General features: G+C 48.2%; 1 protein-coding gene across 3 annotated transcripts; it reads right to left on the bottom strand.

The window, feature by feature from the left end:
• Positions 1 to 519: 519 nt before the first annotated feature.
• Positions 520 to 27,226, bottom strand: Xpc (XPC complex subunit, DNA damage recognition and repair factor). 3 transcript variants are annotated; one of them, XR_012911613.1, is made up of 16 exons: positions 27,016 to 27,226; positions 20,940 to 21,150; positions 18,901 to 19,010; positions 17,248 to 17,368; positions 15,737 to 15,821; positions 14,985 to 15,142; positions 14,428 to 14,548; positions 13,032 to 13,121; positions 11,369 to 12,229; positions 9,647 to 9,807; positions 7,567 to 7,648; positions 4,078 to 4,212; positions 3,805 to 3,999; positions 3,266 to 3,359; positions 2,436 to 2,525; positions 520 to 1,519 (listed from the first exon to the last, which is right to left on the bottom strand). XR_012911613.1 is itself a non-coding variant. In XM_075983479.1 (16 exons), the coding sequence occupies exons 1-16, from the start codon at positions 27,107 to 27,109 to the stop codon at positions 1,304 to 1,306; spliced, it is 2,799 nt and encodes a 932-aa protein (XP_075839594.1). In that variant the 5' UTR covers positions 27,110 to 27,200; the 3' UTR covers positions 520 to 1,303. The 3 variants fall into 3 exon arrangements, 2 of the variants coding, with proteins under 2 accessions (XP_075839594.1, XP_075839595.1); XM_075983479.1 differs by having other exon boundaries at positions 3,830 to 3,999; positions 27,016 to 27,200; XM_075983480.1 differs by lacking the exon at positions 4,078 to 4,212 and having other exon boundaries at positions 1,163 to 1,519; positions 3,830 to 3,999; positions 27,016 to 27,200.
• Positions 27,227 to 27,245: the final 19 nt, after the last annotated feature.

The following is a 27,245-nucleotide window of genomic DNA, read 5'->3' as shown; positions in this document are numbered from 1 at the left end:
GTGCCAAGTACACGGCACCTCTTGTTTCCTCCTGTCTGAGGCACTGCCATGCTGTTACCTAGCAGGCAAACTTTCCAAACCTAGCGTGGCACTGCCATCCCGCCTTCTCATAGCTGACCCCTGCCAGAATAGGTTACATCTCCAGAAACATGGCTATGCCTAACCAAAACCCCCCAAATGAAATCCTGTTTAGGAAGCCTGTCAGGCTCTGGTGCAGGAAGTGTGAGAATACGGTTTCCATGGTGACCTTAGTCTGTTTCTCTACCAGAGTGTCCAGTATGAGTCATAGCCCAAGTGTTTTGTTTGTTTGCCTTGGTAAGAGTGACTCAACATTTTAAAGACTCAAAGATGAAGTAATATTGAACACAGTCCCACACACAAAGCTTCCTCGGCGTGTAAAAGGGGTTCCCAGCCTCCATGAAAACAATCCTGAACTTTCTCCAAGTCTCACCACATACAAGTCTCTGTTACCTAGATCCTCTTAGCTGGTTAAAACCTGAAAGAAAATGCACAGCCAAGTGAGTTTAGGTAAATGCTTTATTTTCTGTTAAGATTTTATTAAAAGGGCTTTTTCTCCTGAGTAGATGGCATATACCAGCTAAGTAAATGTATCCAGAACTGAATAAAATGTAGTCTAACTAATCTTTTACTAAACGTTTTCATAATTCTCCTTTTGCTTTCCCTTTCTTGATTTTAGCTCGTTGTTCTAGTCTTCTGCTACTGTAAAATCAACCCCAAAATGCCTTGACAAGAGATGGCCTGCCCCTCTGACAAAAGAGCACCAGGCAGTATTGGAAACCTGACTCGGAAAAAGTAAGCATAAAAAGTAAATGCCCTGGGCCTGCAGGAGAGGAGAGCAGAGCACCCCAGGTGTGAACAGCATTTAAAGAAGGGTATGTCCTCAATACTCCCATACCCGGAATTTCCCAGTGATTTCTATTTAAAAAGCAAATGTTAAAAAACAGGCAAGGCATGGTACCATAAGCCTGTAGTATCAGCCCCCAGTTTAAGGCAGGGGGATTTTGAATTTGAAGCCAGCTGGGGCAACAGATAAGACTCTCCAAAACAAACTCACATTTCCAAAGATGGGAATACGAAGGTCCAGGATCAGAAAGTATCCCCCAGGAAAGTGTTCCACACCCCAGAGTGGTTCTAGGCAGCTTCCAGCACCTCGTGGGGATCTGGCTGGGCTGGCATCAGACCGATCTGCAGCACAACTTCTACTTGGCCTGTAGTCCCCAGGCCATCAGCTGTCTGCCATTCTCAGCAGACAAGAATTGCCCCCTGGCCTGGTGAACACTCGCTACAGCTTCTCGAATGGGAAGAGATGGGAAGCCTCTGCCGCCCGCCTCTTCCGGGTCATCTTCCGGTACTCAGGCTTCGGCTCTTCTTTAGCCTCTCGGTTTTGTGGCCAGGAGGCAGCCAGAACTCTGGCTGTTTCTGCTTGTGAGCTGGTCCCTTCCTCTTCATCAGAAGAGAGTCCACCGCCCGCATTTCCATGGGGAACTACTGCCTCACTCTGGGGGGAAGACAGTTGCAGGGGCCACAGTTAATGGTTAGCTGACTTTAAAAGGCAGCAAAGTTCCCCAGAAGAATCCAGTCTTGAGTCTGGGCCCCTTGGAAGACAGGGTGTATGTGGTGCTGGGAGGGCCCAGGCTGCCTTACTGGCCTTCCCCAGCCTAGGAGCTCACCTGAGCCAGGGGCTAAAGTGAGAACCACAGGTGGAAAGAGGGTGCCCAGGCGTTGACAAACAGGTGCTGCCGTGCGTGTCACCTCACCCTGACACACATGCATGCTATTTCCAACCGCTCAGTGCTTAGGCCCCACCTTCAGCACTAAGGGATCTAGGGTGGTACCCGGAGGCTGGCTAGGTAAGCGGGGTGTGTGTGTGTGTCCTGGATAGAAAGGGAAGGCAGCATGTGGGTGGCCAGGAGCCAGATGAAGGGTCCATAACAGGATTCAAGAGAACATATGACTAAAGTGTCTTCAGCAGGCAAACAGGCAATGGGAAGGGAGACAGATGAGAAAGAACATTTAGAGCACGGCCTAATGAGTCTGCCTTAGTACCCATCAGACAACTGCTCTAGGTTCTGCCTGTACGGAGATGAGAGCCCTCCCCCAACCCAGCACTGTAGACAAGGACTGCAGGTGTGTCGAGTGTGCAGGCCCGAAGCTGTCACAGTACTAGGAATCCTGGAAGCCAAGAAGTGCAGACATAGAAGGCCCAACACACCTGAACTGCCTACATGGAACTCTGTAGCACACTAGACCCAGCACAGATGTTCATGTCAACAGGACACAGGACAGGACAGGAGCAGCTAGAGGAGACAGGCAGGCTTCCTAATATAAAGCCACCTATACTGTGATGTCACAGAATCTGGGCCGGTGACTGAGAGGTAAACAGACTGTTTTGTCTACAAAGGCCCCCCGCTGACCTTGGCCCCATAGCGGAGTTGCAGCCTCTCTCTGATGAGCAGTCCTCTGACCAGCAGCTTCCAGTTCCCCAGTGCCCGCTTCTCCTTTTTCTGCAGGCAGAAATAAAGGGAGGAAAGGTGAAGCCATGGCATCATCAGAGAAACGTTAAGGCAGAGCCTGACGTCCTGACATCGTCTATGCAGTTCAGCTTGGAGAGTCTTCCTGCCTGGGGAGATGCCCAGTTGTTAAAACACTTGCTGCACAAATAGAAGGACAGAGTTTCGGTCCCTAGAACTCACATAAATGCTGTGTGCATGGACAGGCCTGCCTGTAACTCCAGCTCATAGGGTGGACACAGGATCCCCAGAGCAAGCTGTCTGCTGTCAGCGAGCTAACTCTTCCTTAGTAAGGTGGAAGAATGACCGAGGAGGATTCCAGATATTAACGTGGCCCCCCCCCCCCACATGCACACACCACACACACACAACACGATAAAAGGGAAACAGGATCTCCCATCACGAGTCTTGCTTCCAAACCAACAAGTCAGATTTAGTAAGTAAAGTCTTTCATAATCATCACTGACTGGAAGGCAGCGATCAGGTCCAGGACCTGGGCCTTCCAAGTCAGAGCTCACAGTCCCTGAGCAGGCAGGTAGGGGGCAGGACAGTGGACATGGAGTGTGGGAGGAGCTGTTTCACCCAGCACGCACCCGGAGGATGCCCTCCACTAAGTTAGAGCAGCAGAAGAGCTAACACGGACTTTCCCACCTTCCGGGATGCACGAGTGGCCTGGGCAGGCACCCCAGCTGGACCTTGCCGCTCTCCTCCAAGGCCCTACCCACACCACTCACCTCCTTCTCCTTCTTTTCAATGATGGCCTGTTCATTCTCCCAAGCAGTCAGCAGCACGTCTCGGAATTCCTCACAGACAACGTAGCCATCAGTTCTGTGGAGACAGTAACACAGATGAGCTCCCTCAGCTGCTACCTACTCTGCCCTTCCTCTTCCCTTGTCCAGAAGCCAGTGGCCCTTTCTGAGCACTTGGGGCCCTGATGGACATTCCTGGCCAGCCAGTGACAAATGCCACCCATGCAGGAGCAGGCTTGTGGGAACCTGTGCCTCTTCCTCCACAGCCCCTGCCTAAGTGCTAGAGAGTCCTCAACCCTAGTCCCCACTTCACACAGGAGAGCTCAGGACCTAAGGAGGCTGATCATGGTTTCCCCAGCCTGGGACCTACACTAGGGGGCAGTGCTTCAGTCTACAGTACCAGGACACTCATGGAACTGGGTCTGCTGCTTCCTGTTAGAAGCTGGGACTGATTAGAGAATAATGCTTACTTTAAACCCAGAGCCAAATCTGGAAAACAAGTGTCACCAGCCTCAGCCTCCCACCTGCCACCGAAGGCCCCTCACGCACACTGGATGGCAGTAGCCTCCATGGAAATCGAAGCCAGTGATGGCCTGCACGCAGTCGATGCCCAGCTTGCGGGCCACACGGTGCAGGTTGGGCAGGTGCATCTGGACACAGCCGATAGGCATCATGCTGGGCAGGAAGAGATACACGTTCCCAAACTCATTCCGAGGCACCTGCAGAGATGGGCATGCCAGGAAGTAGCTGGATGGAAAACAGAGCAGCCTATTCTGAACCCCCAGAGTTGTCCTTACCTTCCCATCTACGGCCACAGGGGGCTGATACTCCTCTGTCTGCCAGTGACCATAGAGGGCCAAGTCATTGTAGTCATGCAGCTGGGGCTCCGAAAGCCGGGCTTTCCGGGCACGGTTGGAGAAGCCTTTCACCATCTACTCCAGAGGAAACAGCCAGGTTGTAAGAAAGGCTTTCTGCTCTGGGCACTCGGTCCACACCAGGCACTGAGTGCTGTCAATCTGAGAGAAGTGGGCCTTCACTAGCCAGTTCCTGCGGGGCACTACATGTTCTCAGGGCTGTCTCTTTCCTTCAGGGAGGGGAGGCTGAAACAGAAGTTCACTCTGTAGCCCAGGCTGGTCTCCAGCTCCTGATCCTCTTGCCTCAGCCTGAGTCTGGGATTACGGGAGTGCCATCATGAAATGCCTAAAGCACAGTTCATGAAGGCTTTTTAAGTTTGGTCCTAAGTTCTGACTTCCATTACAGTGAAAAAGTGGCCTTAGAGATGAAGCGACTTATTAAAGGTACCATGTCTTATAGGTGACAAGAGCCAGGATCTAGCCCAGATAACTCCCTGCTCTCTGCAGAGTGGTCAACAGCTGTCTACCCTGGTGTCACCTGTGGAAAGTGGTGTCTATTCAGGACCCCCAGTGCACAACAACACCTAGCAGCCAGGACCTAGATTCTTCCTAGGGAGTTAAGGGGTGAAAGGAGAGGAGTGGCAAACAAGTCACATAACACAGACACGAGCAGAACAGGCAATGGGCTAAGGATCGGCTCCTGGGCCTGGGCACATAGGCTGTTCTAGTGTAGGGGTCACGTCAGCAAGCTTTGCTGTAAAGGGTTACAGGTGGGCTCTCCCATCCTTTAATTCTTTTCCTTTTAAAAACCTTTGAGGAGCCGGGCGATGATGGCGCACGCCTTTAATCCCAGCACTAGGGAGGCAGAGGCAGGTGGATCTCTGTGAGTTTGAGACCAGCCTGGTCTACAAGAGCTAGTTCCAGGATAGGCTCCAAAGCCACAGAGAAACCCTGTCTTGAAAAACCAAAAAAAAAAAAAAAAAAAACCTTTGAGAAAACTGGCCAGGCACTGATAGTGCATGCCTTTAATCCTCACACTCAGGAGGCAGAGGCAGGTGAATGAGTTTGAGGCCAGCCTGGTCTACAGACAGAGCTCCAGTACAGCTCATGCTACACAGAGAAACCCTGACTAGGAAAACAACAACAACAAAAATCCAAAACAAAACAAAACAAAAAACATCTTTGAGAAAACCACTCTTTAGATGAAGTGCCCACCAAAGGGGACACTCAGGTTTGGTATGGTCCAAGCGACATCTTGTACACCCTGTGCAAGCCTAATCCTCTAGGCATAGCCTCTCAGCCACTCCTGGGGGTCTCGGCAGACTTTTGGTTCTCACAGCCTCCTAAAGTAGCTGTTTGCTCTGGTGAGGTTTTACTTTAACTTGACATGACTTGGAGTCAACTTTAGAATTACCTTGATCAGACTCGCCCTCGGCTATCTGAGATTGTCTTGATTGATGACTGATGTGAGAGGGCCCAGCCTACTGTGTGTGCACCATACCTGGACAGGTGGGTCTGGCTATGTAAGAAAGCTAGCCTAGCAAGCGAGCAGAGCTCCTCCATGGTTCCTGCCTTGTTCCCTCGATGACGGACTGTGATATGGAAATGCAGGCCAAGTAAACCGTTCCCTCCCGCAACCTGCTTTTGATCATGGTATTTACCACAGCATCAGAAACACACTAGGCCACTGTTCATCTAGCAGTGCTCAGTGAGGTCAGTGGGCATCTCTTATGTGCCATGACAACAATGGTTGCACAGATGGGGAAGAAGCAGAGCTTGCTGACAGAGCTCAGTCTGTGTGGTAGGTGTGAGGAATCCAGGGTAGAATGGGAGCAGACCACAGCAAAGCTGATCAGAGCACAGCTGGAGGGAAGGGGATTGAGGACCCCAGGACAGAGAGAACAGCTTCATCTGGGGTCTGAGCATGGTTTAAAAGGGAGGAGACAGATGCTACAGCATCAATCCTGCACCACGTGAGGCCACTGACTGAAGTGATGGGCAGCTAGGGCAGGTTTGTCACAAAGGTCACTGTGTCAACAGAGCTGTAACATAGGGAATGCATTTGATCTAGGAAGACAACTTGACTGTTGTTACTCAAGAAAGAGACACTGAGACGGGAGTCAGGATGATGGAGATCAGAGCAAAGGGAGAAATCTGGGGTCATTCTGTTACATGACTAATGAAGGGACTAGTCGGAACTGAGATACTGGAAGTTACACACAGAATTACAAATAAGGACTATATAAAAGTTAAATATCTCGAGCCAGGCGGTGGTGGTGCACGCCTTTAATCCCAGCACCCAGGAGGCAGAGGCAGGCAAATCTCTGTGAGTTTGAGGCCAGCCTGGTCTACAAAAGTTAGTTCCAGGACAGGTTCCAAAGCTACAGAGAAACGCTGTCTTAAAAAAACAAACAAACAAAAAAACTATCAGATATTTTTATATATTTATATTCTTAAAACATATTGAAATGCTAGTTAGAATATATTTAAATACTTTTTTGTGGTTTTTCTATGGATACTAAAAATTTTAACAGCCCTAACTGTCCTGGAATTCACTTTGTAGACCAGGCTGGCCTCAAACTCATAGAAACCCATCTGCCTCTACCTCCTAGGTTTGGGGTTAAAGGCGTGTGCCACCATGCCCAGCTTTGACTACTAAAAACTGTAAATGTGTGACTTTTACTGTAATTCCACTGGCTAACACTAGTCTGGGAGGGGGAAGGCCAAAGGCAGATCCCAGCAGGCCTCTGGGTCCAGCAGACCAGCTCCATGCACTCAAGTCACTGCTGGCAGCAGCCACTATTGAAACCTGCCATCCCTTCCCACCAAGGCTCTGATCTGCCAGGGCTCTGCTATCATCTGACAAAGAGCAGTAAATGGGCATATAATGGCCACCGTGCTCTGCCACTGTGATTGAGCCAATGCCCCGAGAAGTGGCTGTAACACCTTGCTTAGTGCATGGCCCTCAGACAACTGACTTGAAGATGTCAAAGTCATATCCTGTCTGAAATCTAACTTTCTCATTTGTAAAACTGGCATTGTGATATTGATTCGTAGGGTCACTGACATGCAACAGATCACATATAAGCAAAATGCTTGGTAAACTGTCATGCAGGGCAACCAGGCTAATAGGTTTCTCCATGAAGCAGGGCTTGTACCTCAAAAGTAACCCAGCAACCCAGTTCTAACCTGCTGGCCTTCAAGTTCATAGCATGAGTCTCCGAGCTACTTTCTGGCCTAAATTTCTTACTTGGAAAACCTATTTCCTATATATGCCTTATTAATAAATAATCTCCTCAAACCCTGCTCAAGGCAAAGAAAAGGTGGCCTTTCTGGCTGGGCACGCCTATCCAGCAGCGCTTCCTCACTACCTCTCCTCCCAGCTCTTGCTGCCAGTAAGGTCTCTCCCTGCTCCCTGCAGGTGGCCGTTACCTTGTAGGGCACTTCTCCAAGCCGCACCACTCTTGCTTGCTTCAGCCATGTGTCCTTGGAGTGCAGAGTATGCACACAATCCCTAAGAGAAGACAAAGCACACACTCAGTGTACACTGTATGGATGAAGAACCTCTGGGCCTCACCCAAGCCTGTATGTAGTTGATGTGGGCACAGCCTTGCTAATTCTCCTGCCCTTCCTGCACCACACAGTGCAAAAAGCCTCACCCTCGGACTGCCTGTGCCCACCTGCGGCCCTTACCCAGCTGGAGCTTTCTTCCAGAGGTTCTGTACCTAGCTCTTTGGCTGCCCTTTTCCCAGGACTGCCATCCAAAGCCTATGGTTCGAGCTCTCTGTGGCCTGTAGGATGAGGTGAAAGCCAGCATGAACAGGTGGCGGCATTCACCAAGGAGTAACTGCTGAGGGCTGGGGACACTGGATGTTGTGGTCAACTCAGAAGAGGACTATAGGAAACTGCCTGAAGGCGCGAACAGACTGTGGTGGAGGAAGATGCATATGCAAGCAACAAATGACTCAGGGCCTGTGCTTAGGGCAGGGTCGCCCTGGTTTCACCACCCCAAGCTCAGAGACGTATCACAGGCCTACAATCCTCCACTGCCAAGCCTTCTTCAACAGACATGCCCAACACTTCTTCAGCTTGCATCGAGTCTGCAGACATCAGGAACCTGCCCCACAGCCTGAGCTTTGTTCATGTGCTTTCTATGCTGTTTATCAAACCTGCAGCCGGCACAGCCCAGCACAGCATGGGGACTTAACTGAGGGACTCAACTCAGGCCCGCTGCAGTCCCTTTCCACCTTCCTGAGTCTCAGCAGCCTTGTGACCTGCCAGGACAAGCAGCCCATCCTCTACCTCACGGGGCTGCTGCTGAAGTAGCATTTCCTGTTAGGGTAGAGGCTCCGCCCTGCCTGCACTCCCACTGGAGTCAGATCATATTTGACCACCCAAGGACTCAGACAGGGAGAGAGGCAGTAGGCAGAGGCTGATGGGTGCCCCGTAGATACTCCTAAGAAACATAGCCAGGAAGTGCACACAGCACTCTTAGATTGAATGGTAGCCTCTAACCATTAGGATGGCTATTACCAGTAACTTCTGGTAAGGGCAGGGACTGGCACCACTGTGTACTGCTGGGGGGAAGGTGAATGCTGTGGCCACTGAGGAAACAGTTCAGTTACCCCCCCCCCCCCCGCGCGCAAATTTCTGCAGTATGTAAAGCACGGACTCAACTAACACACAGCAGCATCACTCCCACAGCAGAAAGGAGGGCCTGAGCATCCACTGACAAAAACAAACAAAACGTGGCCTCTTGGGCAGGGAATACATTCAATTTTAGGGAAGGAGAAGCCAGCAAGATGACAGGGCTCAAAGCAGGACCTGTTTCCCATCAAAGGACTCCACATCAGGCTGCGTCTCTACATTTCTTTCCTGTGCCTCCTGTTTCCCATTATTTAAATTAGCAGCCCCTATGCTTTGGTCCTTACACATCAATGTTTTCAAAAATCCCATCTTTTGTTTGTTTTCTACTGCTACTGCTCAAAATCTCTGCTCCTATTTTTCTCCCTCAGCTCTAAATTCTATTCATCTTTCTTCTGTTTTCACTTTGTAAATATCGTACATTTGTTTTTATTTATAGACTTTCTGGTGGCTTCTTTTGCCTGCAGTATACAAGCATACGCAGAGCACTTTTCAGCCACTCTCGAGGACACAGTTCAGCAGCACCAGGCACACTCACCGCCAGTACCCACCTCCCAGCTTGTTTATTACAGACAGGGTTTGGCATGCCTGTGAGTGTGCCCTCAACTCCTTCCTTTCTCTGCTTTGATGTATTAGAAGAGGAACACTTTTTATGGTCTTGTATTTCAACTGTCCCACATTTACATAATTTTCCCCACAGCTTCTTGCTCTTGGTCTTTCACTACATACTTTGATTTTTGAGTTCTAATTTCTTCTTCACTGTACATACATACCATGGCTCACCCCTGAGAATACTATTAAAGGAGGAGCCTATGCAATAGGTGCTAGTCCCAGGCCACCAGGAGGACAAGGAGGATGCTTCACACACCTGGAGTAGACAGCTTCTCCACGACAATACCCAAGGACTGCAGCTGTCTCAGGGTAGATGGCCTGGAATTTCAAGAGGTGGCGCTTCAGGGCATATAGAGGGTGGTTCTTATATGTGCCAATGGAAGTGGGCAAAGGCTCGTCCAGGTGCTTCGCCTGAAACTGCAAAGGCCAGAAGGACAGTGGTGAGCATGCTCCTAGACAAGGAAGAGGATACCTTTGCTATACATGAACCCATTCTGACAACAAGCGTTCCAGACCCATCAGTGACTTGGTGACATTGCCAGACACTGTGGCCGTAATGTGTACCAGCATCAGAAAGGCACCTGTCTCCAATCCTTAGACACCTTAAACCTTAGCAGACCAAGCCCACACTACCATAAGGCCGGACCTCAGTGACATCATCATTTTATAGCAAAAGCAGGCCCAAAAGTTTTACAGCAACTACCATGCAGCTTTTCTGAGATCCACACAAGTCTTGTATGTCACTAAGAATTCTGGTTATTAGTAGGAAATTCCACTGCTTTGAAGCAAACACTGTTTCCCAAGCTGGCTTAAGCTTTCTCTTGGCATCCCTTCAAAACACTAAGGAGCTCCTACAGACTGGCACGGCTTAAGTTTCTGCCCTCAAGGATGGAGAGTGATAAGGGCATATAAGCCAAATAAACCCTTTTCTCCCCACGTTGGTTTTGGTCATTGTTTTGTCATGGCAACAGAAAGCGAACTAGAACAACCATGGAGCAACTAAGGTGGAGACAGCTGATCGGGCATCCTGACACTTCAGTTAGGTACAACGCTGCCTGCAGGATTCCCACTTAGCCTGTCGCCACTGAACAGGCAACTCCACATGGGCTGTCCTATACCCCCCAAGGCACCAAATGCTGCACAACCCCATGCTCTTCCTATCCTGAGTGGATGCAAATTAACCTCTGGCCAACGTGGGCGAGTTCTCATGCAGAAATGCAGAGTTCCACCCAACACAGGACTGCTGTACACAACGACCCTTTCCTTGCTGCCAGGGTTCATTCTTGACACAGCTGCGTTACATTTTAGAAGTCTCTACTTCTGCCTTGCCTGACTTTTTGGTTGGCTATAAAAAGCGTTCTGTGTTCCAGGTCCCTCCCTTCCCAGGAGACATGTTGTATTTGTGTGTATTTGTACACAAATACATGTTGTATTGAGGTGTATTTGTGAGCTATGCATGCACGTGGAAGAGGTGTGGCCACACCGGGATGAATTATTCTCTCTTCCTCAGTGGGACCACAGAGCTTGTAAAGTACCTTCAACCTCCAAACTACTAACAAGGTAATAAGTAAAGAACAGACTTCACACAGCCCTGGGTTCAAAGCCTAGCACTTGACACCTGGCTATTTGAAGCCTTTTACCAATAAAACTGTGGCAACACTATCACAGCAGCGTGAGCGTGGAGAGCAAGTCCACAAGCAGCTTTCCTCCACTATTCTTGTCTCTACTCCTGCTTGAGTTCCTGCATTCAAGATAGACTATGCTATAGACTGTGATGGGGATGTGCAAGTCAAAAGTTGGTGTGATAATTAAATATAATCAAATAGAAAAGTACATATTTCTACGGTTAATATAAATGTACTCAGAAATATAGAACTAAACCACACTAACATTTCAATGTACTGCTGGGCATAGTTGTGAGCAGAAAAGGGCAGTCTGATTGCTGCCCAATGTTGAGCCTGGGCGGCCAGTGTCTTACCTCCTGGTCTTCCTTCTTCTCCCTCTCCGTAAGCGGGCTCTGATAGGGTCTCAAGGTCTCAGTCCACCACTCCGCATCAACGCGGCACTTGCGGGTTGCGGTCATCCAGGCTGGGTCATACCTCTGAGTGACATCTCGGACCCAGCCATCACTGTCAATGCCTACAACATAGGTCGTGGGTTTGGTGGCATATCTGTAACAGGTCAAAGGCTGGCCCACGACACCGTGCACACAATCCACACACACCCACTTTGCCTGTGGTTCACAGAACACCTCCAGCCACTGGTCTACACCAGCAGCTTTCCCATCTCTTGTCTCTTCGCCACCACTGGAAACTTTCTTGCCTCTCTTACTGCCTGAAGAGCTTGAGGATGCTGCTGGAAAGTCTGGTGGCCCACGCTGTGTCTTGGAGGCACTCTTAGACCTGGCCTTTGACCTCTGACGAACTGGGGCCCTCTTCTGCTTCCGTGGGTTGGGCTCACCATCCTCATCAGAGGAATGCTGGCCTTCTCCGCTGGAGAGTTCAAAATCAGAGCCACTGCCTGTGTCTTCACTCCCACTCTCTTTGTAAGACACCTTGGCAGTCACCCGCCGCCGTGCCCGGGTGTGCGCACGCCTCTGGGTTTTCTGCTTGGCTTCCTCCCCCTCACTGCAGGAGGGCTTTCTCCGCTGCCTGCTGCCCACAGTGGCCTTGCTTCTCTTCCCTCCGGCATCTGCCCTGTCACTGTCCTCAGAAAAGGTTTCTTCTTGTTTGATTCTTTTGCTGGTCTTGGGTGTGTTGTGGCTTTCTGGAACTTTACTGGAAGTTTCTGAAGAGCCTCCGGGGCTCTCTAACGATGTTTCCGTGGACAGTTTCTTCCCCTGAAATAGTAACAAATCTTGGTACTCCTGGGTATCATGCTGTTGTATGCCTGTAAGTCCAGTACTTGTGAGGTGGAGGCAGGATGATCAGGAGTTCAAAGTCATCCTCAACTACAGTGAGTCTGAGGCAAATATGAGCTACATGAGACTTTCTCTCAAAAAAACAGAGCAGGGAAGAGAAAAGGAGGGAGAGATACATTAATTTTGCCATTCTCTGTCTTATTTGTTCCATAATTTAGCTAACTTACGATAACCAGTCTCAGGCTCAGATGACATGACATCCTTCCTCACATATTTCAAAAGGCAGAGTCCTTCACCCATCAGCCCTCCACTCTGCTAATGCGGATGGGTGACTCTCCACTCGGTTCACAGGCTAGAAAGAGCTCGGAAACCAGTCCTCTCCCGGATGACTCAGTGCACACCAAGCTCAGGCTGCTAAACACCCAGTTGTGTGTCCATCTCCTCTTAACACAGGGGAGTACAAAGCAGGCTCAAAGGAGTGCAGGCGGTATGAATATCAGCTCTTAAAAATATGACATCGTTAGGCTGGCAAGAGAGCTCAGTGGGTAAAGGCAGCTGTTGCCAAAACTGACAACCCGAGTTCAATTCCTGGGACTCCACACGGTGGAAGAAAAGGTCCAACTTCCACAAGTTGTCCTCTGACTTCCACAGGTATCATGATACATACACAAATGTAAGGTAAATATAACAACAACAACAACAACAAAAGATACTGGCCAATTTTCTCTTAAATGCATCATTTCCTCACTCTTCCTTTCTCTAGATGTCCCAAGGGCCTCACCTTTGCTACAGATGGCTTCAGTGGAATGGGCTGTAGAGACAACACCAGTCGGGTGAGCAGCTGCAGAGCCCGAAGAATCAGAAGAAATATCTACGATGACAAGAGGATATATTTGACTGGATAGTGTAATGAAGCTAGCCCAGTGCACTCTGCTGCTTGGACAGGAGACGGTGGAAATCACCCCAGCCCCGGACTACCAGCCCTTGGGACGCTGTTGTAAATGACACTGCAGAGACTCAGCTCACATGAAAAGTCACTATTTTCCTAAGGATTACATGTAAATAGAAAGACTATTTCTATACTTGATAGCACCTATCACTACTACAACTTGTCAGTCTCTTCCTGCTTACCCATCTTTTGATTGGCCTATAGTCAACAAGTGTTATTAAGTGTAATTAAAAGAAAATAAAATGAAATAGTCATGGAAGGAAACACGCTAATACAAATGTCGCCAGGTCACACATTTGCTTTCTGTGTTCCACTCTCCACACTGAATCTTTTACCTGGAGGCCACAGCTCTGAGCTATTGACCCGTGAGGTTGGGAACTGCTCTCTGAGATAAGCCTTGTGGTGACAGTGATAATACAGTGCAGCAAGGTCTCCCCAGACCCTCACACTAGTTCCTGACCACTCTCATCAGTTACTACAACACCTGGTGAGAGACCCACGTGAAGACCAGAAATAAGAAGGAAGGCTGTCTCAGAGCCATGTGACCATGGAAAAGCTATTACCTGTGACTTCCTTCATCTGGACTTTTAAAAAACAACATGTACAGCAGCAGTCATGTGGTGGTGGCACACATCCCTAATCCCAACACTCAGAAGGTTGAAGCAGAAGTCATGATTCTGGGCCAGCTTGAGCTGCATAAGAGATCCTATCTGAACCAAGCAAGAGCTGAAGGAAGCAGCTCATTGGCAGAGCAAGCTTGCCACCCTCAAGTACCTGGCTCTAATCCCTGGCATTTCCCTACAAAATTGTGAAGATCACCAAAGACAGAGAAAGACCAAGAAACCATCACAATCTGGAAGAAATTCAGGGAATCGACAACTCAGTGCAGTGGGTGTCCTCGAACAGGGAAAGGCAAGGCCAGGCATTGTCTATAGTCTGGCGGGCGGCACTGCACCCAAGGCAGCTTCTCAGTTCCTTGGAGATAGGACTGGAATGAATTAGCATCTGCCACTAGCTGAGAGGTGTCCCACAACTCTAAGAAGCTGATGAGAGAAGATAATGACAATAACAGTACCTGGCATATTAAGTTCTTCAAAGCCAGATCTTGGGAGGTCTAAAGAAGCCAAGTATTTGCAAAGTCCGGTCTCTGTGCAGGAAACAGGCATCCTCCAAGGATGACACCATATTTCATTCCCGTTAATGAGCAGTGCACTAGAGAACCACTTACATAGACCAACTCCTCCTCATCCCTCGCGGAGTAAATGGCAATTCTCCTCTCCAAGGTTGTCTGCAGGCTGTCCTGCTCACTGGCTGAAAGGTCCGCATTGACTGTGAAGGTTCCAATGAACCTGGGGAGACCAAGTACTCCTTTACATAGTCCAAGGTGAAGGAAAAGTTCTAGTCTTTTACAGCCAACAAAACCAACAGCAAGTGATTCTTAGACTCACCTACCTGCATTGGCTCTTCTCAGACCAACTAGCTAAAGCTGACCATCACTGAAGACCCAACTCAGTTGCCATCTACGTGGGCACCCTTTCCAGACTGCCCACCTGAGGGAAGTACCCTGTTTCCTGCATTCCTCTGCCTCAGAACTCCTCAAACACAGTGCATATGGGTTTCCTGCCAGCCCAGCCTCTCTTCTAGGCAAGGGCCATCCCAAAGCTTCCTTCTCCTCAATGTTATGCTCCTTTCTGATGCTAATTGACCACTACAGAACTGGCCTGAACCAGCCCAAGAGAAACCCAACTCTATATCCTAGCTCCGAAGAACAGTAGATGGCCTTACCATTTCACCAGGTTTGAGAGGAAGACGGTGTCCCTGTGTTGAAGCGGCACCTTGGTAAAGCGAGTTGGGATGATAGAGAGGCCAATGGCTAGCAGATCTGGCTCACGGCAGATATTATTTCGATAGAAGCCGCTGGCCAGCAGGCACAGCAGGTGAACCTGTGGAGGGGACAAAGGGGCCTGTGTGGAGGGACAGCTGAAGATAGCAGGGATATTGCTGCCCCAAGTGCAGATGTTCTGTGGACAGGAAACACTGGCTGTGCTTCTATACACAGCAGTACAAAGGCTGGCATCAGCCATATCCCACGGCTTTGTGTCTCACTCCCTCGAAGAATTCATCCGTTCAAAATAATAACTTTTCCTCTCAGCAGCAGCCCCGTTCACAGGCACACTACAGGATCTCCAGGTGAAGCATCCTGTCACCTGGGTCTGCTGCGGTGAGGTCAGCAGGGAACGTGGGAGGGAGACAGACTGCTCAGAGCAGCAACTGGAGGCCAGGCATGACTCTCCCTGTTTTCCACTCACCCTCCGCTGCTGGGCACCCCACCCTAACTCCCGCCCTCTAACCTCTCCCTTCACCAACCTACTGCAATGACAGTAAAGCTGTCTACTCTCTCCCACATCCACATAAACTCCTGCCCTCAGCAGATCTTTCTTCTCCACCTCCTGTAAGCCTGGCCTCCAGGGTGGCACCTAACTTCACACAGGCCTGTCACCTCTGGACCCGCTCTTCCTGGTCCTCCTCGCCATCACCTTGTGCATGTTCTCCTGAACTTCTTTATTGAAGCGCTTCAGCATCCTCCGCAGGTACGTCTCCAGCTCCATCTTTATCTTCTCACTGAAACACAGTGAGAGACCCAGGACTGAAGCTGGAAACCACAACCCCTCACCATGGCACGGGAGTCGCCCACCCTGTTCCCTATACAAGGCTGTGCCACTCAGTCAAATCAGCAAGTGGCCACCATCTACTCCTTCTCTATGGGGAGAGAAGTCATGAGTGAGTACTGTCCTGAGTAAATGTGTGCTGTTGATATGGGCATGGTCATGGCCCCAGACTCACGGGAAAATGGCAAAGCCACCCCTTGCCCACGAGACTCAAAGAAATGGCAAAGGCTTCACTTTCCTCGGGGTGTTACATAACATCCTTGTTCCTATGGATGTTAATAGTGTAAGCAGAAAATGCCCACCATCGCTCTCTATCATGTTTACAGCCTGAAGACAGCTCCCCTACAGAGACTGCTCCTACTGAGATAACCTAAACCTGCTCCCTTGATCCAGCTGTGCACTATAAACCCTGCCACCTTGTTTATTTCTATGTAATAGCCCTGCCTCCCTGTTCAACTCTACGTACTAAAGACACTGAGCTTTTGGAGGATTGCACTTTCTCTGTTCAAGATCCTAGACCACCTGACCAGCTTTTGTCCACATGTCTGTCTTTTCTTCATTTCTTTCTTGCTCCAGTCTGGTCTGTCCCTGGAGTCATGCTGGATGCAACACTTCCCACCTGCAAACTGCTCACAGGACCCTAGGCAGCCCCTGGATGCAGCGTTTCCATGTGTAAACCCACTCTTGGACATTGTGCAGCCCCTCTACCAACCCCTCCCAGCATGCTGTGCCTTACCCACAGTCTCAAGTTCCCTTCCTTCAGAATCCTAACTGACTTTCTCCTCAAACTACCACACTGATGCTAAATTATTATTATTTTTACTGACGCTAAATTAAAGGCATTTACATGACTGTTCTGCAAAACCTTTCACCTGGGGCCCATTGATCTGCAGGAAAACCTTGCACTTCCTGAAAGACACAATGTCTCCCTCCTCCCTGATTAATAACATCAGAGTGGTCCTCAGTAGTTAGCGTGTATGCTCCATTTTCCTAGGTCATCAGAGGCTACAGAGGAACTGTGCACCCTAGGAAGGGTGGGTGCTTCTCCACAGTGGGCGCCATCTCAGTCTTGTAGTGGTATGTGGTAGGGAAGGTGTGAGTACCATGTCAGCCAATAGGGATTCAGGTCTTGGATCCTTCACTCATTGGTTAAGTGGCTCCTGGATTGTCACGTAAGCTCTCTGAGCCTCTTATTTATAAACCTGCTCAGAGGGTCAGGTAAACTGAGAGACAAACAAAATGCTCAGTCCTTGCCATGCACCTCCATCTCCCACTCAGACTCCCCTGTGGCTTCAGACCACTCTTGACATGCAAAGGCTTTCTTCATGCACCTGCTGTCTACTTTCAGGACAAGAGCAAAGAAGAAGGGCCCAGCCTACCTTTTCTTACGTGCCTTCGCCTGCTCCGGTGTTTCAATTTCTATCTCCACTGCTTTCACAGGCAGGACAGACTGAGAGGTGGCAGAATTCTCTCCCATGTCCAGCACAGGCTCAGCAAGTTCTATCAACAGTAATTTTAAAAGTTAATAATAATAATTGGGACTGGAAAGATGGCTCAGTGGTTTAGAGCACTCACTGTAGAGGACCCAGGTTCAACTGCCAGCACCCACATGGTAGTTCAAACCATCTGTAATTCCAGTTCCAGGGGATTCAACACCCTCTTCTGGTCTCTACGGGCAGCAGGCACATCGTGTACAGACATACATGCAGGCCAAACACTTATACACATAAGTTAAAGTGAATAATAGCTAATACATGGAACAATATCAGGGTTCTGCTGGGAAAAAAAAAACAAAACCACGAAGAGACAGGTAAGCCCCAATTGTTTATCTGATAAAACTAGAAAATTCTAAAAAGAGGCCAGAACTTTTCAAAGCAGGCATTGCTCTACAAAGCCAAAGAGGAAAGAAGGAAAAAGAAAGTGTTAAGTATGGCGGCATATATCTATAGTCCAGCACTCAGCAGGCTGAGACCATAGGTCCTACGTCCCGGGTCTGCCTGGACTGCACAGCCAGTTCAATAGTAGAGACCTTACCTGAAAACGAGGGCCAGGGGCTGGCAAGATGGCATGCATCCTGTTGACCTGACTTTGGGCTGGATCCCACAAGGTAGTAGAAAAGGACTCATGAGACTTGTTCTCTGAGCTACATAAACATCTCACACTCACACACACACACTTGAAAACAAAAGCAAAAAAAGGGACAGGAGTGACAGTTCTGTGCCAGAACACCTTCCTGGTGTTCCTAAAGGGTTAATCTCCAGCACCAGAAGACTAATTAAAAAAAAGCTACAAATGAGTAATTTCTAATCCGGACCTAGATTAGAAAAAAAGCAAACAACAGAGCTATAAAGGGTTTTATAACAACTGAGGGTTGTTTTTCAGTTTTTGGGTGTGATGAGGTTGCTCTGCCAGATAAGACAGTGCTATCTTCTTGGGAAAAGAATGCTACAGGATTTCTGAAACTCATTTTCAAATAGTTACAGGGAGAAAGACAACATTAAATATAAAGGACCAGTTTTACAGACTTCTCTCATTGCTTGGTAAATCTGAGCCTTGTCCAAGTAACATGCCGAGGGCGCGGGCATGGCCCACAGAAGGAAGCAGGGACTAACGTTAACTACCACTCTCACGGTGTGGACTTGGGACTCGGGCACCTGCAGACTTCCTCCTCAAATCCTGCAGCCTGACTGGGCACCATTCATCCGCAAACAGTTTACAGAACGTTGCCAGTAAAGAAACATGCCTCAGACAAGCAAAGAGCTTGCCCTCACAGCTATGCGGGGTCAGGACTGTGCAACTCTTCCCAGCTGCACGCTTCCTCCAGCATTGTCTGTTTAATTTCCTTATCAAAGTCACTAGAGGGAAAAAACACAAGCTTCCTTGCTAACCCAAGGAATTTTGTCAGAAGAAGTCCTGATTGCAACTGTATTTCTTATCTTTGTTTCAAAGAAAAATAACAAAATGGCAGCATGTGACTGGCTCCAAACAGCAAACAGACTCCAGCAGTTTGGGAAACAAGATAGACAAGTTACCTTCCACCTCCTCCCAGTCATCCTCACTGCCCTCATCTTCATCGCTGTCTTTGTCCACCACCTCTCTCTTTGGATGTTTCTTTGCCTTTTTGGGGTCACCCGGAGACTCCCTGTATGGATCAAAGATGCAGAGGCTCACATATCCTGGTGTCACACCCAGGATACGCAGAATCTACAGGATTTCTTCTCCTGTTGACTGCTGCAATCATATCCATGGTGATGATGGACAGCCGGCTCTCAGAGTCCTAAGCTATGCGGTGGGAAGAGCTCAAGTATAAGGTTACTCTGCTACAAAGCAAGACCTCTGTTTTTAAAACAAATCCAGAACTTATTAACTCACAATCCATGTGGGGGGAAAAATGCTGTGCCTTGAAATGGTAAGGGCAAAATTAAAGCCAGAGTCACAGGAGTCTCAGAAAGCTGAGGTAACTGTACACATAGCTATGTACATGCACATAGCTAGAGGCCAGAAGAAGAGAGTTTCACATCAGCCGAGTGGCCTGTGAACCCACTCAGAGAATGCTTTTCTACCGATATGTAGCCCAAGGACACTGAAGCTGGCACACAGCTCAAACAGGATAAGTAAGGTGTGATCACACATGGACCCATAACCAGGATCAGACTGGGCAGCTGCTAGTAAGGGAAACCCATGCAGATAAGCAGCTAACTAGACAGCAGCATGCAAGGTAAACAGTTGCTAGAATGTTGACATATTTCTGCAGATTCCTGTATAAATCCCGTCTGCAGTTCTGTGTAAACATTATGATACTTGGTATCAAGAGGAAAAACAGCCAAGATTTTAGCACAGGCATTTAAAATGACCTCAGTCTTGAGCTCCAATAACATTTTTGGTTTCATTTGTTACTTTTTCTCAATGTCATGGCAACAAAATTTCTCCCATGTCAAAGAGTAGAAATACTTCTAAACTACAGGCTGGACCAGTCAACCCTCAGGTAAGAGAAAAGGGGCTCCCGACCGTTTCTTGGTAGCTCTTGACCTATCTTTGTGTGGATATCCCCAGAGATGGAATTCAACACCTGAGTGGGCGCAACCAGGAAGCGTATGAACCACGGCGAATCTGTCTGCTTCCCCTTGCTCTTCCGCTGGCTCACTACTGCCCTCTGCTGGAATGTAATCCCATCATGGACAACAGGTTAGATTGATTTAGAAGCAAAGGAACCCTTCCCAGTTTTCCTCTATTCAACTGCCCATCAGCTTGCAGAGGCTGGATAATGAACTAGTCTCATGTTCACTGTCCCTCATACTGAAATATGAATATTCACCTACCACAAAGGCCCTCAGTAAACTACAGGCTCAGCCCCAGATGCCACAGGCCCTATGAACACAAATGAAGCTCACAGTTCTGGCTGAGACTAGAGAGGAGTGGTCACCCTAGAGGGTAGCAAACCTGGGTACACGGCATTGTTGTAACTGTCATCTGGCAGACATACCACACTCTTCAGCAGCAGCAGGACACAGAGCAGAAAAGACCAAGAACTTGTGGAAACTAGAGCTGATGGCCTCAGAAAGCATCAGAAGGGACAAAAGGACTCCAGGTAGAGGGGAACAAGAGCACAACACAGGGGACAGGGCATGGAAGTGCAGCTCAGCGGTTAGTGCTTGCTTACAACACAGGAGTCCTCGGGTCTGATCACCCAAACTATGAAGAAATAAAATAAACACAACTAAGGGCAGCAAAGGACAAGAATGTGCCCAATGAAGGTTCAAAGTCCAGTTAGGAGTTGCCAGTGCCAAACACCAGGATGGCAGGAAGTCTCTTACCTCTCTATTGAGTATCTATGAAGTTGAAAGAGCACTGGACCAAGAATCAGGAACCCTGAATTCTGTGCCTGAGTATGCTATTAGTTAGCACTCCGTGAGCTGCCACTGAACTCACCAGAAAACTGAGATCTCCAGCTCCTGCTTGCTGGTCTGGCTCTCTCTGGAAATGCTTCTTCCCACATTCCCTCAGAGAGCGAAGGACACCTGCCATTATCCTCGACTCTCTGACGGGAACGCCCCATGCCTAGCTATCTCACCTGAAATCGTCCCCGTCGTCTCCATCGCTGAGGGCTTCCTCCTTCGGAGCCTTGAGATTCTTGGATTTAGCAGTGGCTTTGGTCGCTTTCTTTTTTGCAGAACCCTTTCCGGGGTCTCCTGGATCACTGCAGCCTCTCTTCCTCTTTCCTTGGGAAACTTTGGAGACAAGGCACTTCTTTGGGGGTTTCTGTTTCTCATCTTCAAAGTCATCTAGGTAACAACACAGAGCAAGAGGAGGTCGGGGAAAGGGAGGCAGTGTGACTTATGGGCAAGGGTCCCCACCACCACATCTGTCATCCATCCCCTGTTCACCATCCTGTGTCTAGGCAGCACACAGTGCTCAGCTTTCTCTATGGTCACAATAAAAACCAAAGATGAAATGCGGAGCCCCGTGTACGGGAGGGAAGCGCTACCACCAAGCTACACTACCAGAAGACTTTCTTATTCTACTTCTCCTAAAACAGCAACCTCCCTATGACTAAAACTCTGAATTCCAATCTCAAAGGAAATGTAAGGGGAAATACTGGAATCTACACCTTTGCTCATCAACCACCTGCCAAGACCTAGTGGAACCTACTACTCTCAGGGGAGATGCTTCCAGCTCACAAACCTCTTTGCATCTTACTTTTACTATTCCGTTCCTGCCATATTCGAAATCGAACTTAGCTCAAAGAGCACTGCAATGTAACCTAGATGGAGCTTCTATGACAACTGCCTTAGCAGACTCGAGAGTTAGAACAGGACTATGATGTTTTTAAACTACTTGCTATCATTACCAGTGTTTAGATACCAAAAGGTTTTCGATTTCTGAAATATCTGTATTAACTTTACAGGATGAAATGATCAATAAATCCAAAGGAGAAACAAAGCTTTCCCACAAATCTGCTTCAATGGACTTTGGGAAGTAACATTAATCAGCTTTGATTAAGGCTGGTGGTGGTGGCACACGCCTTTAATCCTGTACCCAGGAGCAGAGGCAGGCGGATCTCTGTGAGTTTGAGGCCAGCCTTGTCTACAGAGCGAGTTCTAAGACTGCCAGAGCTACACAGAGAAACCCTGTCTCAAAAAAAGGAGAAAAAAGAAGAAGACAACTCCAAAACGGAGTGCAGAATTAAGCTGAAATATCAAATTAACCCATTCCTGTTATTCATGGTCTGTTTTGATGACTCTCTGGGCATGTATTCATATTCTCAGAAAAGGTATTTTTGCATGGATTGTAATTTAATTCAACTAAAAGTCACATTAAACAAATAATTGTTTTTATGCTAGGTAAATCACCAATTCTTGTGTCCTTTTTTTTTTTAAGATTTCAAAGACAGGGTCTAAAAATTCTCCTGCCTCAGCAATGTCCATGTTTTAAACACTTTGATTACAATAACGAACAAAACGCTGAGAAAACAGTTCCTGGGCACCCACAAACTTGCCCTTTGAAGGGCACAGGGGCTGCTTCTGTGTTTCGGGAAAGTGGAGGATGTAAAGGGAACAGAATTCGATGATGCTTATTGTTTCTATTTCTGTGACAAAACACCACTGCCAAAGCAACTCGGGGAGGAAAGGGTTTATTGGGCTACACCTCCACCAGCACTATATGTCCCTGAAGGAAGTCAGGACAGGAACTCAAACAGGGCAGAAACCTGGAGGCCCAGGAGCTGATGGAGAGGCTATGGAGGATGCTGCTTTTTGGCTTGCTCCCCATGGCTTGATCAGCTTGCTTTCTTACGGAAGGACCACTGGACAGGGAAGGCACCAACCACAGTGGGAGGGCATCAATCATTAATTAAGAAAATTCCTTACAGCTCTGTCTACAACTGGATCTAATGGAGGCATTTTTTTAAATCGAGGTTCCCTCCTCTCTGATGACTTTAGCTTGTGTCAATCTGATATAAAACCATCCAGCACACTTATAGTTATCAAATTTTCCCCAAACTCTGAATATCCTGGGGAACACGGTGGTATTTACCTATGATCCAAGCACTAAGAGAATGAGGAAGGATACTGCCAAAAGTCATAGGCCAGTCTGGGCAACAAAACAAGAACCTGTCTCAAAAAATGAACCAACCAAACCAAACCACAATACCCTGAATATCCTACCATGAAATGATTAACTCACCCTATGAAATGTAACTTTTTGTTGTTGTTGCTAAGGCGGATGTGGGGAACCCTCAAGTCTACAGTAACTGTGCAGCAGACAGATCTATTGGACTATCATCGAGAAGTGTATACGCCCTCTCTACTCGGACTAACCTGTTTTTACACAGCTACGGGGACATCTGTCCTTTGGATAAGCCACTGTCAATTCTGTAAAAATCTTGTGAAATTATGGCATTTCTCCCTTCTCTAGTCTCCCAGCAGTGTATAAACCTGACTTTTCCTGTAGGGCAACTGGATACCTTCCCACACCATCAAGCCATGGTGTGAAAAGGATTCAGTCAAGTCCTTGTTCTCATAGCCAAAAACTACATAAAAATATTTCCCCACAAACTTTCTTTACTGGCAGTCGTCACTGATAAGGAGCTTCATACAGGAGGTAATATGTCTGTTCTAACAGCAGACTCAAGAAGATGTAATCTTCCGGTCTTCTGCTATGACTTAACAGGCAGATAAACATTCTATATTTACCCTTTACCTTGGTTTTAACTAACATAGGATCATAACCCAGGAAATTAACTGTATTATACAGGAAAAATGCCTGAGTTGCTAAAACTAGCTTCAGAGAGAAAAGTTCTCACCTGGGCACCCTGCTGCAGTCAAAAGCAGGATCCCCAGAAGAGATTCCATTTAACTCAACCAGCTAGATGCTCATGCAAATCAAGGCCGCAGGTTAGTTGCAGGGAATGTCACAGCCAAGCCAAGCCTCCCCGCCTCCCGCCCCCCCCCCCCCCCCCCCCCCGCCAGATATAAGGTGCCTTCTCACCAGATCCACCGGTACTGCCTATGGATTGTTAACTTGTCTGAAACTGAAAGCTTTGTGGAGATCACCTCTTTTTTTTACCCCTTTTAACCCTTATGCCTGATGCCTTGTTCTTATACCTTATGCCTCTATGCTTCTTCTTTTCACTTTCATCGTCCCCCAAGGAATAAAGAAATATGCAGGAAAAACGTGCCTAAGTCGGTTAATTCATTCTACTCCTCAGATCCCGCTCCTAAGCCAGTCTTCACTTATTATAGAAGTTCAATTCCGAACCCCGAGAGAGCGCTGAGGCTGGTACACGGTAGCTCTATCTCGATAGGCAGGGTCTTGGCATATAGCCTTGACTGGCCTCGAACCTATACAAACCAGTCTGGCCTCAAACTCACAGAGAACCACCTGCCTCTGCCTCCTGAGTGCTCTGACTAAATGTGCACCACCATGCCTGGTTTAATTAAATCATTTTTAAGACAAAGGAAAAAAGGCATAGCAATGATGTTCATCATGAAACGCTGTTTTGGCTGAGTGTGAAAAAGCACCGACAGCAAGGAAATGAAGGAAATGGACCACTATTCTGCGCTAGTAATCCCTAGAGGGCAGGAATAGGTGGCTTTTCCATAGTCTCTGCTGTTTATGTTTTGCATGATGCAGGGGAGTAGGGAAGTCTCTCAACACATCTCCAGAAGAGTTTCCAAAATTAAAAGTTATCTAGCACACCTAATCAGTCTCCTTGAGCTCAATGTCATTTAAGAATTACCACTGAGGCAGTTGGCCTTTAATCCCAGCACTTGGGAGGCAGAGGCAGGTGGATCTCTGTGAGTTCGAGGCCAGCCTGGTCTATAAGAACTAGTTCCAGGACAGGCTCCAAAGCTACAGAAAAACCCTGTCTCAAAACACAAAACAAAACAAAACAAAAAAAAAAGAAGAAGAAGAAGAAAGAAAGAAAGAAAGAAAGAATGAATGAATTACCACGGTGGCTTCCTTATTGAGCTACTGAGACATAACTTCCCAAGGCATTTAGGATGAATTCAAATTCCTTAGTTTTATCTTCAGGCCGAGGTCCCTGTCCTGCAATCACCTCAATTTCCACCACTCACCTCTTCATACTGTGTCTAGCCAGGAGTCTTTAAGCATCCTGTTTTGCATAGGACGCCCCCCTTACCACTACCGGACTTCCTGTGAAGAGCTCAAAATTACAAACAGTAACCGACTACAGTACTTGGATACCAATACTGCCTCTTCCCCAGACCCATGGCAGTCTGATTTTAGAGCAACTATATTTACTCATCACCACGTGAATTTACTTTTCTTGTTTTTTTTTCTCTCTGTTTAAATCTTGTCATGTTGACCTTATTTGCCTCCCCCAAAGAGTATCAGCATCCTAATAGCAGGGCCCTTGCCTGCTTCTTTTACTAGTACTAACAGCAGTGGCTGGAAATCACTGAATACATAGAGAAACTAATGAATTTCCCAATGAAGACATTAACACAGAGAAAAAGAAAACATGACGAGGAGCCTGCTCAGCAGCAAGCTGGGAGACGATGTTCTTCATTCCCAACCATCAAAAAGAGCCAAGCCCCATCTTCATTTGCATGCACAGGCGTGCTCCTCAAATCTGTGTAGAAACTACCTGACTGGCGGACGCCACACAGCAGATACTCAAGAAATGTTCTAAACGAGCACATGAACAAGGTGAAGCTTAAGAATGGAGTAAGCGAACTCCTCTGAAGTTTAGGAAATACTATTTCCTAGTAGACAATGAATGTTTTTTGCAGGACAAAAGATATGGCTCAGCAGTTAAAAGCAGTTGATGCTCCTCCAAGAGAAGCCATGAATTTCCAACATCCAAAGGGGAGCTCACAACCTTTTGTAACTCCAGTTCTGGGGGATCCAACACCCCCAACTATCTAGCCGCTGCAGGCACGGGCCACACATGGTGCACAGACATGCATGCAAGCAAACACCCATATGCATAAAAAAATAATGTAAACTTTTTTTCAGGGATGAAAACAAGAGGAAGAAGAAAATAGGATAAGGAGGGAAATGAGCCTTGTTTTTATGACACTCACATTTTACTCAAACAATCAGAAATGAAGATCACTGAGATCTCATTCTCTAGAAAGAGAGGCTGACGGGGCAGTAACTGATTCTGTGGTTGAGGGTAACTAGACACGACTACTTTAAGATGATCATGGAGTGTCTCAGACCTCAAGTAGAGAAGAAATTAGTCCCAGCAACTGCCACGAAGAACATTCTACGCTAAAGAAACACCAAAGGCCAAGCCTCCAGAACAATAAACAGTATATCTGAAGAACAGAAATGTGGTCACTAAGAGCCAGGCGTGCTGGCATCTGTAATCCCTATGATCAACAGGTTGAGAGGGAGAGATCCAGAACTCCAGGCCAGACTGCTGTTTAAAATAAATGGGAGGAAGTCAAAATATGAGTATCTGGAGAGAAGACATGCTAAGTGAGGTAGATGCTATACATGGAGGGCACAAGTCCATGAAGGCTTTAGGTAAGAAGAACGAGGCATATGAGGTTTTGTTCTTGTTCTACCTCATCGGGCTGCAGTAAGGAGACCCGATGCAGAGGGGAGGCCAGAAGAGGCAACTTCACCTACTCAACAGAAGCACAACATAGACAGGATATCGAGCTATGAAATAAAAAGATTGGGGACAGATTTCGGTGATTCCAAAGCGGAACTGAACTTGCCGACAAACTGGAAGTTTAGAAGAGGAGGGTTTTAATAGTTGGCTAAGATTGATTCATTGAGATGGGATAACCGGGGAAAGGGTATGTTTAAGGGAGAAACTGTAGTTTTTGCTTTGTTCAAGACCAAGGTAAGAAGCGCATCCCAAACCTGGGGCCGGACTTATAGTGGATGCAACTTGGAAAGAGATTCTCGCACTACAAGGTCTCCCTCGGTCCTAGTTTTGGTATCTCTACGGCACCGGGAAACTGCGAAGCTTTCCTGCTCGGCCCTCAACACTTGCCAAGAGGCTGGACTTGGCCCTAGGGGGTTACGGTGGGGTCAGGGCTGACTGTGGAGGCCTTTGGGCGCCGCGCATCCGGCCGTGGAGACCTAGCCGCAGACACAGATCCGCCCCGTCGCCCGCCCTAGCCTCCGCCACCATCGTTTTGCACGCAGCAGACTCGGTCTCTCACCCGCTTCGCTCTCCTCGTGCCGGGCTGCTTTGTTGTCCTCGGCTTCCCGGCCGCGCCCCCGCCGCCTTCCACCTGCACAGCGCTTTCGAGCCATGCTGCCCAGCAGCGTCACTCCTGACTCCCGCGTAGGTCTGCAGCGAGTCACTGCGTGCTCATTCCGCCCCGAGGCGGGCCATGTCTGGCCGCGCCCCCTAACGGGGTTTGGGCCACGCCCTCCGAAGAAGCTCCGC

Source organism: Microtus pennsylvanicus, chromosome 8 (genome assembly GCF_037038515.1).
Source record: "Microtus pennsylvanicus isolate mMicPen1 chromosome 8, mMicPen1.hap1, whole genome shotgun sequence".
In the NCBI taxonomy this organism is placed as follows: domain Eukaryota; kingdom Metazoa; phylum Chordata; class Mammalia; order Rodentia; family Cricetidae; genus Microtus; species Microtus pennsylvanicus.
Note: the sequence above shows the minus strand (reverse complement) of the source record. Positions and strands in the feature narration are given on the sequence as shown.

Coding starts and splice junctions, on each gene's coding strand:
- Xpc (XM_075983479.1), bottom strand. CDS start 27,109: ATGGCTCGAAAGCGCTGTGCAGGTGGAAGGCGGCGGGGGCGCGGCCGG. Junction 4,213..7,566: donor TTGGAGAAGTGCCCTACAAG/GTAACGGCCACC, acceptor CCTCTGGAGTAG/ATGGTGAAAGGCTTCTCCAA. Junction 2,526..3,265: donor TTGAAAAGAAGGAGAAGGAG/GTGAGTGGTGTG, acceptor TTCTGCCTGCAG/AAAAAGGAGAAGCGGGCACT.